The sequence below is a fragment of the Dermacentor albipictus genome, unplaced genomic scaffold (genome assembly GCF_038994185.2).
Source record: "Dermacentor albipictus isolate Rhodes 1998 colony unplaced genomic scaffold, USDA_Dalb.pri_finalv2 scaffold_22, whole genome shotgun sequence".
NCBI classification, from domain to species: Eukaryota; Metazoa; Arthropoda; class Arachnida; order Ixodida; family Ixodidae; genus Dermacentor; species Dermacentor albipictus.
Genome location: NW_027225576.1, coordinates 1,421,957 through 1,436,752, shown reverse-complemented (window position 1 = coordinate 1,436,752; position 14,796 = coordinate 1,421,957). Strand labels below are relative to the sequence as shown.

Genomic DNA, 14,796 nt, shown 5'->3' with positions numbered 1-14,796 from the left:
TATTTCTTCAATAAATTTTATTTACTAGTTGTAACAACTTGTCATTATATCGTATTATTGACGGCGCCTCCAGGGGATCAAAGCGGCAACGGGAACACCAAAGCTAGAACCAGGGCTGGATGGGGCTCGCCGAAGCCTGTGCATGCCAAGGGGGTATAAGATCACGGACAGTCAATTTTGTATGCGAACACTCCCTGCGACGCCTGCATTAGTGTAATGTTACGTGCTCTTCAGAGGTCTCCGTTAGCCATTACATGTGCCCTCCTGGAGCAGTACTTTTAAAAAAAAAGCTATATATCGTCGCGCTTACCAAAGCACCCCGCAATGAAAATGCGGCCCTGTTGCCAGGCGTTGCTGACCGCACACAGCCGTAATCTTTCACGCGCCGACCGAACAAAAGTGTCCTGCAGATACGTGAATGAACCTACGAAACCACGTACACATACTTTCACACTGTCAACACCTGAAACTTTGGTAATTACGCGCGTGTTTGAGTACACCGCGTGCTTGCGTCGTGTTTCAGCAACACGAACTCTGAAAGTCGCGCGCTTTGCGCCTTAAATACGCCTGGAATAATGGTCATTTTCTCTATTTCTTCCGCAATTCCAACACGATATTCTTAAGGCCAGTTACCGACTGACGAAGAAAGATCTCGATTGAAAAAAATGGCTGTGGATTAGCTAAGGTTAAGCCCAGGATGCTAAGGATGCTAAGCCTTTATTTTAAAGCGACAGCGTTAAGGAGCTCGTGTCGCAGAAAAGCCGGTGTCGTCGGCGTCGGCTCAGGCGTGCGTCGCTTGCTTAGGCGCGCATTTCGTTGTCGCACCGAACGCTGCGTTGCTCGACGCTCACCGCGTCCGATGCGGGGCGCGTAGTCGCTGCGCCGTAGCCCATTGTCTTACACCCCTTGGCGGGTCGACGGGAACGCTGTCGCGTTCCCTTCTTGAAGGCGAAGCTTAAGTGTCCGCTTTTGCAGCTGTTATGACGTCATATGGTAGCTACGCGGCCGCGCGCGGCGCAGCAAGGAAGAGCGTGGTTGTGCGGCTAGTATGCTTCGCATAAAAACTGCTCCGCATGGCTCGAACGAACTTTTCTGCGGATTTCCTCCCGTAGCGTGTTAGCCGTCGTCTGCTACGGCAGGCCCACCACCGACGGCGCCACCGTCGAGGCCGCGCCGAGCGGAAGAGGAGGGAAGCGAATGGCGCTATTTTGGGAGATTGAGGGGTTTTAGGTCCGTTCGATTTACCTTGCACTGCGTGAACTAGTTCCTGGCAGTTCAGAAAAAGTGTCACACTCATGCAGCGCCAGTTCAGCAGTGCAGGCATAGCGCGACACTAGCGCCAAACTGAAACGAATGCTGAAGTGCAGGTAGTGCAGGCCTTCTGCTGGTCTTGGCGCTTCGCCAGCTGCACGTCGACTTTTGTTCATGGATTGATCCAGCCTGCCCGCGGTTAGGCGAAAGTGTTTTGAAGGGTGTACAGGCTGGTTGATATATGGTGGAAACCGCTATGGATTGCGGCGCATCATCTGCAGCCATCGTTCAAACAGTTATTGAGCTGATGGACTCGGACAGTGAAGACGAGGATTTCGACGATGTTGTCACAATTCTAGCGCTGAAGCTAACTAGGTTGCAACGCAATAGCATTCCTAAGTACTGTGAAGAAGTCGTGAGTCGCTACTTTGATTTTGAATTTAACAGACTTTTCCGCCTATCGCACAGTTCCCAAACGCGGTTCCCAAACACGCCTATCGCCAAACACGGTTCCCATCTTCATTGACGATCGGCGTCAGCTTCGTTGCCACGCCGCCTATTGCAACGCAAATGCTGCCGTCGTCTGCTGCCATGGCTGTAGCACGACCGGCACCACCTCTCAACACGGTGCAGGGTCTGCCTGAACTAGCCCTGCACGACGCCTGCACTTGTTTAAAACGAACGCCGTAGTTCAGAGGGCGCCACGTTGCACTGCCAAAACGAATGGCCGAGTGTGGCACTACATGAACTAGTTCAGGTAGTGCAGATAAATCGAACGGACCTTTTATTTCGCGGAGGAGAGAAAAGGGAGAGGGCCCGGATCCGAGTTTACGGACAACGCGGCTGGCATCTATAGTCGGATACAACTTTAGAAAAAAGGGGAGGCCCCGCCCAGATGACCGAAGCGCCACAGCCGATTGCCTCCGCGACTAAAATAGTCGCGCTCGAAAACTCGTGTCCCTGAAACGCGTAATTCTCGGTATAAATAAATACTTTTGTATTTTGATGACTGGTTTAGTAGAGCTCTCCTGTGCTACAGCGCATGCCGGATCACGAGAAAAAAATAACCCCGTGCCTTCTACAACGTTGCCCGTCGTCTGCTCTTTAGCTTCATTGCAAGTTACAAAAGTAGAAAGAGCAGCTCCGCAAGGCTTTTGCGCTTGTTCACATGTACACGGCGTGTCTACAACTCATTTTCGAAGCTTAAAATGAATCAGTTGGTATTGACAAAGCACTTATATAAAACAATGCATTTATCGCAACCATTACAAACCTGGGGCGAGAATACGGTCGAGGCAGGAAGGTACAAAAATGCTCCATTCATCGTTTTAAATAAGTACTCTTGGTTTTAAATTGCATAAATTTTTTTTGTTTTGTGTTTTCACCATTTCACAGCACGCCTTCTACAGCTTGTGCGTGCAGTGAGCACTGGTGGACAGCAATCAATCGACGGTGCTACACAACGCTCGAACACCGTCGCTAGACGCTCGGCTATCTCACTGCTGACAATGATCGTTCACGCGAAGTTGACAGCTACAAATCTTTGCGTTGAAGGCTTCTTCTGCAAATATTTTCTGTTGGGACATTCGTAGGTTTGTTTCATGCGCGCACACTTTTCTGATTTCTTCCGAGAATGGTTTTGCTCCATCACTTCACCCCGTCCGACGAACAATGCAGCGACACAGCACAAGGAACACACCCGCCGCTAACAGTAGGCACCAGTCTTTGGAAAACTTTTCTCGTCGTAACTTCACTCGGGAGCGAAATAAAACAACATGGAACAAACACGCAGGATGTTTGTTCGTAGCGGTCGCTGCGGGATCCTGTTTTCAGGCAAAGCGTAGCGCAGCGCCAGCGATGCTCGCTGCAATGTTCCTTCGCCAGATCACGGCTCAGAATAGACGCACGCGGCACAAATGCCGCATGGTAAGCTCGCAGTAATATTTCTGGCATGATAGACCATCACAAACAGTTCTGGAATTCACTCTGACGATGGGCTGAAGCACACAGCTGACGCGACCTCGCCCAGTTCGAAGCGCGGGCGGCCATCTTCTCCGTCGGTGGAGTCACCGGCCGTGCGGCTCATGACGTTAGTCCAGAGTGCGCGCCCATTGGTGGATGCTCCTGTGCCTCCGCCTCGGAGGAGTAAACGCCCCCTTTTTTTCGAAAGTTTTATGCGACTATAGTAAAGGAGGCCTTGGTTGGCGCCAAGTGATGTTGTGTGGTCGCCATATCTCCGACAAGGCTACGTTCATTATGTGTACTATGTGCGGAATAAAGTAATTCTCAGTACATAACATTGGCGACGAACCGGATCAACCTGTGGCAGGGAAGCCCAGAGGGTATCGTGGAGCATCCAGTGAGTCATGCCTGAGCGCCAGCATGATTTTTCTTCACGTTTGGAGGAGTTTACTGGCTGCAACTGGGCATCGTGGTTCGGCCGGCTACAATTTTTCTTCGAGGCCAACGATGTGACTCACCCTGTCAAGCAACGAGCACACTTGCTTACACTGTGCGGTGCTCAAATTTACGACGTGGTTTGTGCGCCGCTTGAATTGAAGACGCGCGACCAAGTTAGCTATGCCGAGATCGTGGCCGCACTTCAGACACACTACGACCCTCGTCCGTCCGAGGTCTATAGTTACACCGTGGTCTATAGTCGTGCGATGTTCCAAAGGCGAGATCAGCTCCCAGGCGAGTCGGTAAACGATTACGTTGCCGCTCTACGCAAGTTGGCTACGAGCTGCAATTTCGGCACGCTGCCGACGGCAACAACAGCTACGGCGACGCCAGCTGAGGGAACGGCACCACCTACACAGCAGGGAGCTACGGGCTCCCCGCTGTGTATGGTCTCCGTGACCAGAATCTTCAACAGCGACTGTTTGCAGAGAAGGATATGACTTATTGCAAGGCTTAAGGTACGGACACGCTGGCGGCAAAACGCGCGCGGCACGCCGCCGGCCGCGCGCGGCGTGCCGCGAAACCTGCCGCGGAAGCGGTTTGGTCTGCCGCGCAGAGAATGGGTCGAGGAGCCATTTTCAGCGGCTTGCCGCGTGCAGCGAACCAATGAGAGACGTCCGGGCTTTCTCCTAAGCACCACCTCTTGGCTACTGCCGAAGTTAACTTCCAGCGGCGGCGGCGGAACCACGATCGACGACCGCGACAGCCGCGACAAACATAGCTAGTGCTTTATGTGCATCCACGTTGCAAAATGAATTTCAGCCGAGAGAACATGATGGAACAATTTCTGGAGATTGTTCGCGTGTTTCCCTTTTTGTACGATAAAACTCACCCGGAGTACAAAGATAAGGACGCCAAAATGAACCGGTGGGCGATCATCGGCAGAACATTCGTTCTGACTGGTGAGTTGTTTTCATTCTTTATCTGACCTTCCGCTGAACGTTCACGTCGGCAGGAATGTGCGGGGGTGAGCACACTTGTTTAGAGTGCTCTAGCGGTGTGCTGCGGAGCAAATGATGTGGAATCTAGGTTTCCTACGGGCATCCTGATTTTGCCTGAGCGGTTCGCAAGTCGTATCAGGCTGCGCGCTTCGTACAGCGCCGCTTGAGGATTGCTCATCTTCTCATTTTGCAACATTTCTTGGTGATAAACAGTGGCATTTCTGTAGGATCGCAAGCAGCCCGAAATTTTGAAAATGTGAAGGATCGTTGGCTTAAAATTGTGTCGGCCTCGGAGGGGGCCCGGAAAAGTGGCGCCGGAGGAGAGGCCAGAAAGGTCCACACGAAGAGGACACTTTTCGACATCGTGGATGGCATGCTGAGGAACACACCGCATTATGCGGGAAGGTAAAAAAAAGAAGAAAGGCAACTTCGTTTCGTAGCCATCTGCGCCAACTCAAGCCTGGAATTGATAACCTCACTACTGTCACCTGTCCTACCACTCTTTTTTAAGCTGCTTTCTTCGTGTTTAATATCTTTCTACCTGCTTTGAAACCTACCTGCTTGAATTCTATCTGCTTTCAATTAAACCCTGCCCTCTTCAAGTACTCGCTGTATTGGCTGACCCTGTAGGCATGAAGAGCTAGAAAAAACAAAAGGTCAGGACATTAAAATTACAGGAAACATCTACATACTTAGATTAAAAATGCAATGACACTAATTTCAAATTATTGAAATAACTGGCAGCTGCGCGCACCCGCTGAATACAACTTGAAAAGAAAAAAACTGTTCCTACATCTAATGTCCTCTAGGTGCCTCTTTCCAGTGCGGCCAATTTGAAATGCTGAATAAACTGATATTATAAGGGTTTTTATTCATTTTTTGCATGTTTAAGTTGTGCTAAAGAAATGCTACATAGGGCCACCTTTGGCTGCATTGCACAACTTGTGATTTTCAGTATATTATCCTGTCAGAAAAACAGGTTAAATAGTGCTCATGCATTTGCTTGCAATCACGCAATTAAACCTTGTATGTCAACATTACATTTTATTACTGCATCATACAATTGCTTTCACACAAAGTACAACATAACATGTAAATTATCAACAATAAAAGTATTTTAATACACTCATATTGCACTGCATACAGGAAATTTAGTCCCCTGCACCATTTCTTTTTCCATGCAGAAACTAAACCTTTCCTTGTAAGACTTGCTATGTACATGCATGCAGGCTAGACTGCATTTGTAATTTTTTTTTGAAATTGTTTGACCATTTTTACCGTATGCATGCATTGCACGAAACTGTATCTGCTATGGAAAACAGTAGCAGCAGTAACACAGTACAGCTGCATTGATATTTCATCTCGGCAATCAGAGGAACATGTCAGCGTTAAAAGTAATTGAAGCAACTTGCCAGGTGGAGGATAAGGCCGCACGAGGTAAGGCTTCAATGGAAAGGCCTCGTCGCCCACCACCCGCCTTGGTTGCTTAGTGGCTATGGTGTTGGGCTGCTAAGCACGAGGTCGCGGGATCGAATCCCGGCCACGGCGGCCGCATTTCGATGGGGGCGAAATGCGAAAACACCCGTGTACTTACATTTAGGTGCACGTTAAAGAACCCCAGGTGGTCCAAATTGCCGGAGTCCCCCACTACGGCGTGCCTCATAATCAGAAAGTGGTTTTGGCACGTAAAACCCCAGAATTAAATTATGAATTCGTCGCCCACCATCAAGTATGGTATCAGTCCCGCTGAGCCAACTGTTGCTGCTGGGGGGATCCCAAATCTGCGCTCGCCCAATATGCGCATCAACTTCGTTCTTAAGAAAACTCCTCCATCGCTTTCTCCCCCGTAGTGGCCAACGTCCACATACACAAATCTGAAATAAAGGAAGACGTTTCAGTGTAGCCCATTTAGCATCTGATGTAGTACATGACTTTCACCTCGCTCCTCCTGAAGTCACTACTGCGTTCAAGTCTCGTAAAGTGATTTCTGCGCTGCATTATAGTTTGACTAAATATACATGCCACACACAATCACAACTCCGATTACCATCTTACCATCTGCTGCTATTTATGCAGAACCAAATATGTTTACTGTCAACCTGCGTGAGCAAACCATTGTAATCGTACACCTGTCTACGCTGTGCTCCTTATTTCGTCATGTAACTTACACCATTGAACTGTCCACTTTTCTTTCAGTGCATACAATAGCACTCTCTTTCAATGAATATAATACACTGTTTTCATGACTCACAAGAAAAATGCACCATTAACGAGTGGTTTAACAAAAGTTTTCTTTTGCCATGTATGCACCATACCTATAATGTGCATCGCATATTGCCATGAGGACTGTGCTGAATGACTTCTTGTGGTAAGCAGGCCCGCGGTCCGGTAACGAAAAGTGCTTTATCATGGGAGGGAGCGATATATGTACACTTGGAAAGGGGGTGACGTAGACGTCACGTGTTAACAGTCGGGGCGCTATCAGAATGACAGCGTGTTATGGCTACACTTGTAATTCAAGTTTCGTGACCCTGAATTTGCAGGACATTCAATGCTCTCATGCTTTCCATCAATACATCCAATGCAGTTGGGAAAGTTCCACTCGACAAGCATGTCTGTGGCAATCTGAAAGAGTGATCGGGAGGCAATATGAGACTGTGACAAAACAATAGCGTAGCAATGCCTAAAGTAACCTTTAGTTGGCTTAGGCGTTATCAGATGCCGGGCCCCCGCAGGGGCGTCTGCGCAAGCAGGCGTTTGGTGTGTTGCGCCACCACGTACCCGAGCACACGAGGGTTGGACCCTCCCGCGTGTAGCCGTGCGCGGCTTAGCCGTGTCTGGGGAAAAGGGGATCCTGGGGGTGGAGCTGATGCTGGGTGTTTGGACCTTTAAGGCCCCCCGGCGGAGGCAACACACCCCTTTGGCCTCTGCTTCACATAGACGGCACCCCCGGACTGACCCACCCGGGGGAAATCGGTAGTTGCCTTTTCCTGTCTCTCTCTTCCTCTAGTCTTCGTCTTTCTCTCACTTTTCATCTTTCCTGTTTTCTCCTAGCTTCCGCTTACTTCCAATTTTTCCAGGCAGCAAGGGTTAACCTTGTGTGAATAGCCACCCTAGGTTATATCAAATCTGGTTATAGCGGTAATGTACAGCTGGCGTTTGCAGGCCGTGTCTCACAGGTCCTACAACGTCCCCTTGTAGGACTCCATGGTGGGTGGCTGGCGTTACTGCCGAAATTACAATCTCTTATGGCTTCTTCTTTTCCCCCCTTACCTGATCGCTCCCTCAAGAGGGGGCGCACCGATGATGTCTTCGAATTTTTTGCCCGTCAAAAAGAAACTTTTCCTCGTTTCCATGTAGTGCACTCCGAAACACCAGACAAACCAGTGCGAGCAATCTCACCATTCCTCGTGTCCAAATCTCTGACCCATGTTCTTGGTACAGGCTACAAAGCATCCAGAATGGCAAGTGGTGATCTCCTCTTGGAGCTCCGCAACCTGAAGCAATATGAAAAGCTACCTAATCTAGTATCATTTGGCGACGCCAAAGTAACAGTAACACCGCATCGTACCATGAATACAACCATGAATACGGTCACAGTTCACAGAGCTGTCGAGGCCGCCAAACCTGCGCGAAATGCAGTGCTCATGAGCACACCTCTGAAACTTGTGAAAACTCTCTCCATTGTGTAAACTGTGAAGGGGAGCACGCTGCATACTCGCGGTCGTGCCCATCGTGGAAGAAAGAAAAGGAAATAGTTACAATTAAAGTAAAAGAAAACATAAGTTTCAAAGAGGCACGCAGGCGGGTGTCCTTCCTGCCAAAGAACACCTTTGCCGAAGTGGCGCGTCAGGGGGCAGCGCCACAACGGTCTCCGGCGGCTGTCCGACCCACACTCAGTGAGCCGGCAGTGACGCTATCCGCCCCCCCGGCGTATGCAGCTAGTGCTGCTGCGCCAACCAAGCAGACGGGGCCATCTACCTCCGGGCAGGTGACCTCAAAGGCCTCGTCCAACGTGCCGAGGCCTTCACGCCAAACAAAGCGCTCGAAAGAGCGCGTGTCCAGCGCCTCGCAAGAGGCGATGGACACAACCACGAGCAAGACGGCGCCACCAGCGCCGAAGGAGCGGCGAGGCGGTCTCGATCGCTCCAAAAGAGACAAAACTCCCGTCACGGCGCCAGAAAAAGGCCCGTGAGCCAACATCAGTCTCTTAAACACACAGCACCCTTCACATATAGCATAATGGATACACAAATACTACAATGGAATGTGCGAGGACTTCTACATAACCTCGACGACATTAAAGAGCTCCTACATGAATATAGACCAAATGTGCTGTGTGTTCAAGAAACGCACCTCAATCATACGCAAACTAAGTTTCTCCGACAGTACGCTATTTTTCGTAAAGACCGTGATGACACTGTCGTGTCGTCCGGAGGTGTGGCCATTATAGTTGCCAAAAGTGTTGCTTGCCGGGAATTAAGACTTCGTACGCCCCTAGAGGCAGTTGCTGTCCGAGGAGTGTTGTTTAACAAATTAGTCACGATTAGTTCCATATACATTCCTCCGAATTACCATCTTCACAAAACAGAATTTCAAAACTATATAGATGAACTTCCGGCACCTTACATAGTTGCCGGCGACTTCAACGCACATAACACGCTGTGGGGAGATTCTCGTTGCGATGCGAGAGGACGCCTAATTGAAAGCTTCCTCCCCTCCTCAGGAGCATGCATAATTAACAAGAAAGAGCCGACGTACTACAGTGTGGCACATAACACGTACTCATCAATAGACTTAACTATAGTATCGAGTACACTAATCCGTATATTGAGTGGAGTGTTCTGAAGAACTGCTTTGGGAGCCACCACTTTCCAATTATTTTAAACCTAACGAAACAGGATGCATGCTCTCCACATTTTCCGCAATGGAACATTAACTCAGCTAACTGGGAACTGTTCCAAGAGTTGACGTATTTAGGCGAAGATAACATTGCTGGTTTTAATATAGACGACGCTGTGGCATATCTAACAGGTTTTATTATTGACGCTGCAACTAAATGTATCAAGCAAACTAACGGTTTGGCAAGCAAACGTCGCATCCCATGGTGGAACAATGAATGTCGGAAAGCACGAAAAAATCAAAATAAGGCGTGGAGATTGCTTCGAAATTGTCCAACCGCTGAAAACCTTATTAAATTCAAACAAGTCAAGTCACAAAGGTCGGAGAACACGTCGACGAGCAAAGAGAGAAAGCTGGGATAGGTACATCTCCAGTATAAATTCATACACTGATGAAACAAGAGTATGGAATAGAGTAAATAAGTTAATAGGCCGGGAGTCACATCCCCTACCGTTAGTAAGTAGCCAAGGTGACAGCCTGGAAAATCAGGCGGATTCTCTAGGCGACCACTTTCAATATATCTCCAGTGCATCGCACTATACAGAAACATTTCTAAGACACAAAGAACGCGAGGAGCGGCATCCCCTAAACCGCAAAGGCTCATCGAGTGATGCTTACAATTGTCCATTTACTTTGGCGGAACTCAAGGCGTCTCTGGCTTCTTGCAGCCACTCGGCGCCAGGTGGCGATCGTATCATGTACGAAATGATTAGGCACCTTCACCCTGAAGCTCTGGAAACACTTCTATCTCTTTTTAATACCATGTGGGCGGCGGGGTACATTCCATCGTCCTGGAAACAAGCTATAGTTATTCCCATTCTCAAACAAGGGAAAGATCCGGCCTTAGCCATCAGCTACAGGCCAATAGCGCTAACAAGCTGTCTGTGCAAAGTTTTTGAAAAAATGGTAAACCGGCGCTTAATCAGCTTCTTAGAGAGCAACAATAAACTAGACCCCCTTCAATGCGGTTTCCGAGAGGGAAGGTCGACAATAGACCACCTTGTCCGCATTGAGGCGAACATTAGAGATGCGTTCATTCATAAACAGTTTTTACTCTCAGTGTTTCTGGACCTAGAGAAAGCGTACGACACGACGTGGCGATACGGGATCCTCCGCGATCTTTCCGCAATGGACGTCCATGGGAACATGTTAAACACAATTGAAAGCTATCCCTCTAACCGCACTTTTCGCGTAAAGGTTGGTAACGTCTTATCGAAATCATTCACCCAAGAAACTGGTGTTCCGCAAGGAGGCGTACTTAGTTGCACACTTTTTATTGTCAAAATGAACAGCCTACATACAGTCGTTCCACGGACAATGTTTTATTCCGTTTATGTTGACGACGTACAAGTAAGTTATAAATCTTGCAATATTGCTGTCTGCGAACGACAAGTGCAGCTTGGGGTAAACAAATTGTCTAAATGGGCAGATGAGAACGGCTTCAAAATAAACACCCAAAAAAGTACCTGCGTACTCTTCTCAAACAAGAGGGGGGTAGCACCAGTGCCTAGTGTTACGTTTCGCCTACGACGCGCGGATGCAACGGACGCCGGGGCTTCATTCAAAGCGGCGGACATTTTGGCCCGTTCGGAGCGGCCGCGACGCATCCCCGCCGAGCGCGTCCCGGCATGTTCAGTGCCACGTGTCTTTGTGTGTGCGTGTGTGTGTGTGTGCCCACGCTTGTCAAAGCGCGGCAGCCGGGGAGAGGAGCTCCCCCAGTGTGAAGCGAGGAGGTCTGACCGGCGCCGGCCCGTCTGATGCGTCACCTCCTTGTGCCAACGTGTCTTTCAGTCCGTCCGTGCCTCGCTGTCACGTGGTGTCATCTCGTGACCTTCCTTCTTGCCCGCGACGCCAAGAGTATAAGAGCAGCTGCCCCCGGACGCCAGGAGAGAGGCTCCGATTTCTTCTGTTGAGTAACGTGCTCTCCCGTCTCTCTACTTCGGTCGACCTGACCGCCCGCTCTTTGCGATGCTAGAATAAACAAGTTGTTCTGTTAGCAGTCGCCTCATGCTTTGCTGGGACCTTCGGATGCTTCCAGTGTGCCCCAGGCCGCCAGGCCAACGCTACCCTTGGGGCTTGCGACCCATTTGCAACAACGGGCGCCAACGGTCCGGTTGCAACAACGGGTGTCAGCACTGAGGTTCCAACAGCTGATGGCAGCGCTGAGATTCCAATAGCCGGTGCCATCGGTGCGGATCAAACACTAGTATTACGATCAAGGGAGACCACCTCTCTGTGAGCAGTCAGCATAAATTCCTGGGAATCACTTTAGATTCAAAGCTCACGTTTATTCCCCATATTCAAAATCTGAAAATAAAATGTTTGAAAACAATGAACCTCCTTAAGCTTCTGTCACGCACTACATGGGGTAGTGATCGAAAGTGTCTATTAAACTTATACAACAGTCTTGTCCGCTCCCGCCTGATTACGGAGCAATAATTTATAACTCTGCAACACCAAGTGCATTAAAAATCTTAGACCCCGTCCACCATCTGGGTATCCGTCTCGCGACGGGCGCTTTCAGAACAAGTCCAATCCAGAGCCTCTACGCTGAGTCAAATCAGTGGTCACTTCATCTACAACGGTCATATAGCAGTTTCACATACTTCCTGAGAGTACAAGCGAACAATGAACACCCTTGTTATTCAACCACAAACAATATCACCGCTGCTACGCTCTTCCATAACCGGCCTGCAATGAGGAAGCCGTTTGCTTTGCGTGTGAGGAACCTAATTGAGGAAATGGGTGTTCCCCTCCTTGAACAGTGTCCTATGACTCAAGCGAAACTGTTACCGCCATGGCAGTGGCAGATCATAGACTGTGATATGTCGTTTGTAGATGTCGGGAAACATGCGCCAGAGGCACATATTAAAATGCATTTTTTAGAACTCCAGTATAAGTACTCTTGCACTGAGTTTTACACGGACGCTTCCAAGTCGGATGCAGGGGTTTCTTACGCAGCCACCGGCCCATCCTTTTCAGAATCCGGCGCACTGCACCCGGAAACTAGTATATTTACGGCAGAAGCCCATGCACTTTTGTCGACAGTGAAGCATATAATGAAATCAAAACTTCGAAAAACAGTCATATATACAGACTCTCTAAGCGTCGTAAAAGCCCTGAATTCACTCTCTAAACACAAGAACCCTGTACTTGTTGAGCTCTACTCCGTTCTGTGCAGAGCATACATATCTAACCAGCATATCATTATATGCTGGGTACCTGGCCATAGAGGTATTGAGGGAAATGTTCTAGCAGACCAAATGGCCAGATCAATTACATCGCAAGCTACTCTTACCGCTGGGGTTCCTGCTACTGATCTGAAGCCTCTCTTACGAAGAAAACTACGGAACCACTGGCAACGCCTGTGGGATGCGGAAACAAATAATAAGCTCCGCGTGATAAAACCACAATTAGGATTCTGGCCCTCTGTAGCAAAATCACGCCAAACGGATGTCCTGTTCTGTCGTCTCAGAATAGGACACACGTTTGGCACACATAATTTTCTACTCACCGGAAGTGACCCTCCAACCTGTGGTAGATGTGGGGATAGGCTTAGCGTCCTCCATGTCCTCCTGGAGTGCCGGAAAGCCGAAGCGGAGAGAAAGAAACATTTTCCACTTGCATACCATTACCACATTCCTCTTCACCCGGCTATGTTTCTTGGCAGAGAGCCCCTTTTTAATTTCAAGGCAGTCCTCAATTTCTTAAATGACGTTGTCCTACATATTATAAGCCCATTACATTCGTAGAGCATCCTCGTTCCAGAGGATGCCGCTACGATAATTGTGTTGCATAGCACATGCCTCCAGACCCTTGCGTTTCAAGGGCTCTAAGGAGGCAGTAGTGCTCCAGCCAATCTTATAACCTTATATATTTTTACACATCGTATCATTCTTTTTAAATGCATCTTAATGTTCATAGCACACAACATACGCCATCGCCATAATCTTATTATACAGATTTTACGTACTTTAGAGCAGCTACGCTTTAAGGCCCCTTTACAGCCACATCGCCCCAACTTCATGGAACTCATTAATTAAATTGCAAGCCCATTATCATCGACATGGCGCTCTTTGGCCATACATGGCCCTTGCGTCATTAAAAATCAAACATTCATTCATCAGATGCCGGGCATTGGGAAAGTCAGTAGCATAACAAATGAGGTAAAGAAAGGCAAGCTGGACGATTGTCAACACTATAAACCCTCTCCGCAGTAACAAAACGGACTGCAGTGCACTTACTTTTTTCCATTCTTCTGCTGTTTGTGGAAATCTTACATAGATTGGCTGAAGTATTTCCCATAATGCAGCACACGTTTCTCTTACGATCATTCCAGCCGTTGATCGTCCTGTCAGGAAGTTGAACGACAAACTTCTCATTGTGTCGCCGTTTGCGAGAAATCTGAAAAGCGTATTCTCTTCACATACGTCTCAAAGGATAAATGAGGAGGAGGGGGGGGGTGAGTTGCGTCACAGTGCTCATGCGGTATGTTTTACTCAATATTTTCCGAGGGACTGCTCATCATGCACTGTGACGGGACAGTACCGGGTCACGGACTTTCGGACTTACCTTACTGTCATGGCAAGTCGATCGTGTGTGGATATCGACCGCCTGAACGGAGTGTCCTGCCGCTCAATCACAGGCCGAACTAGGTGGAACAGTGTGTCGAACGAGCTCGGCGGCATCCGAAAGACGCTATAATCAAGAATCGGCAACATCACTATCACGTCACACACACGGCACACTACGCGTTTAAAAAGGTTGTAATCACCCACTCTCGGAAGAAGCCTTCATCTCGGGCGCGCAGCCGGGGAAGCAAAGCATTCGCTTGTCCCTCAACGTCTCGGTAGCGCCAACAGGGGTGCACCCAAAACCTTCGTCTGCGTGCCTTTTGCGCGCGCCGCCGTCGCAACAGCAGAGAACACACAATGACCAAAACGCTCATCGTCGTCAGAACATCGTTGTCTGCATCTGCCATTGCAGGAGTCAGCGGGGTAGATGAGGGACGAAGAGCTGGTATGCGGTCTGCTAACCGAGCAAGGAGAAAGCGCGCAACAACCGCGAAATCGCGCCTATGCTCGCGCAGTTCGATACAAGGCGAGATCAGCTCTGTCACGTGACTCCGCGGCGGCCGCCGTGCGCATAACCGATGTGGCCTCTCTGCCGCACGGCGTTCATGCCACCGGCGGCGTGCCGCGCGTGTTTTGCCGCTAGTGTGTCCGTACCTTTCTGACTTCGC

At 49.2% G+C, this 14,796-nt stretch overlaps 1 protein-coding gene across 1 annotated transcript in view; it reads right to left on the bottom strand.

The window, feature by feature from the left end:
• Positions 1 to 14,535, bottom strand: part of LOC139052416 (uncharacterized) — a 33,595-nt gene extending 19,060 nt beyond the window's left edge. Inside the window, exons 1-7 of the mRNA XM_070529511.1 lie at positions 14,333 to 14,535; positions 14,127 to 14,252; positions 13,799 to 13,958; positions 7,166 to 7,277; positions 6,968 to 7,019; positions 6,376 to 6,526; positions 6,065 to 6,137 (exon numbers count right to left, since the gene is read on the bottom strand). Coding sequence (XP_070385612.1) covers positions 6,065 to 6,137; positions 6,376 to 6,526; positions 6,968 to 7,019; positions 7,166 to 7,277; positions 13,799 to 13,958; positions 14,127 to 14,252; positions 14,333 to 14,535 — 877 coding nt within the window. The remainder of the gene's footprint in view (positions 1 to 6,064; positions 6,138 to 6,375; positions 6,527 to 6,967; positions 7,020 to 7,165; positions 7,278 to 13,798; positions 13,959 to 14,126; positions 14,253 to 14,332) is intronic.
• Positions 14,536 to 14,796: the final 261 nt, after the last annotated feature.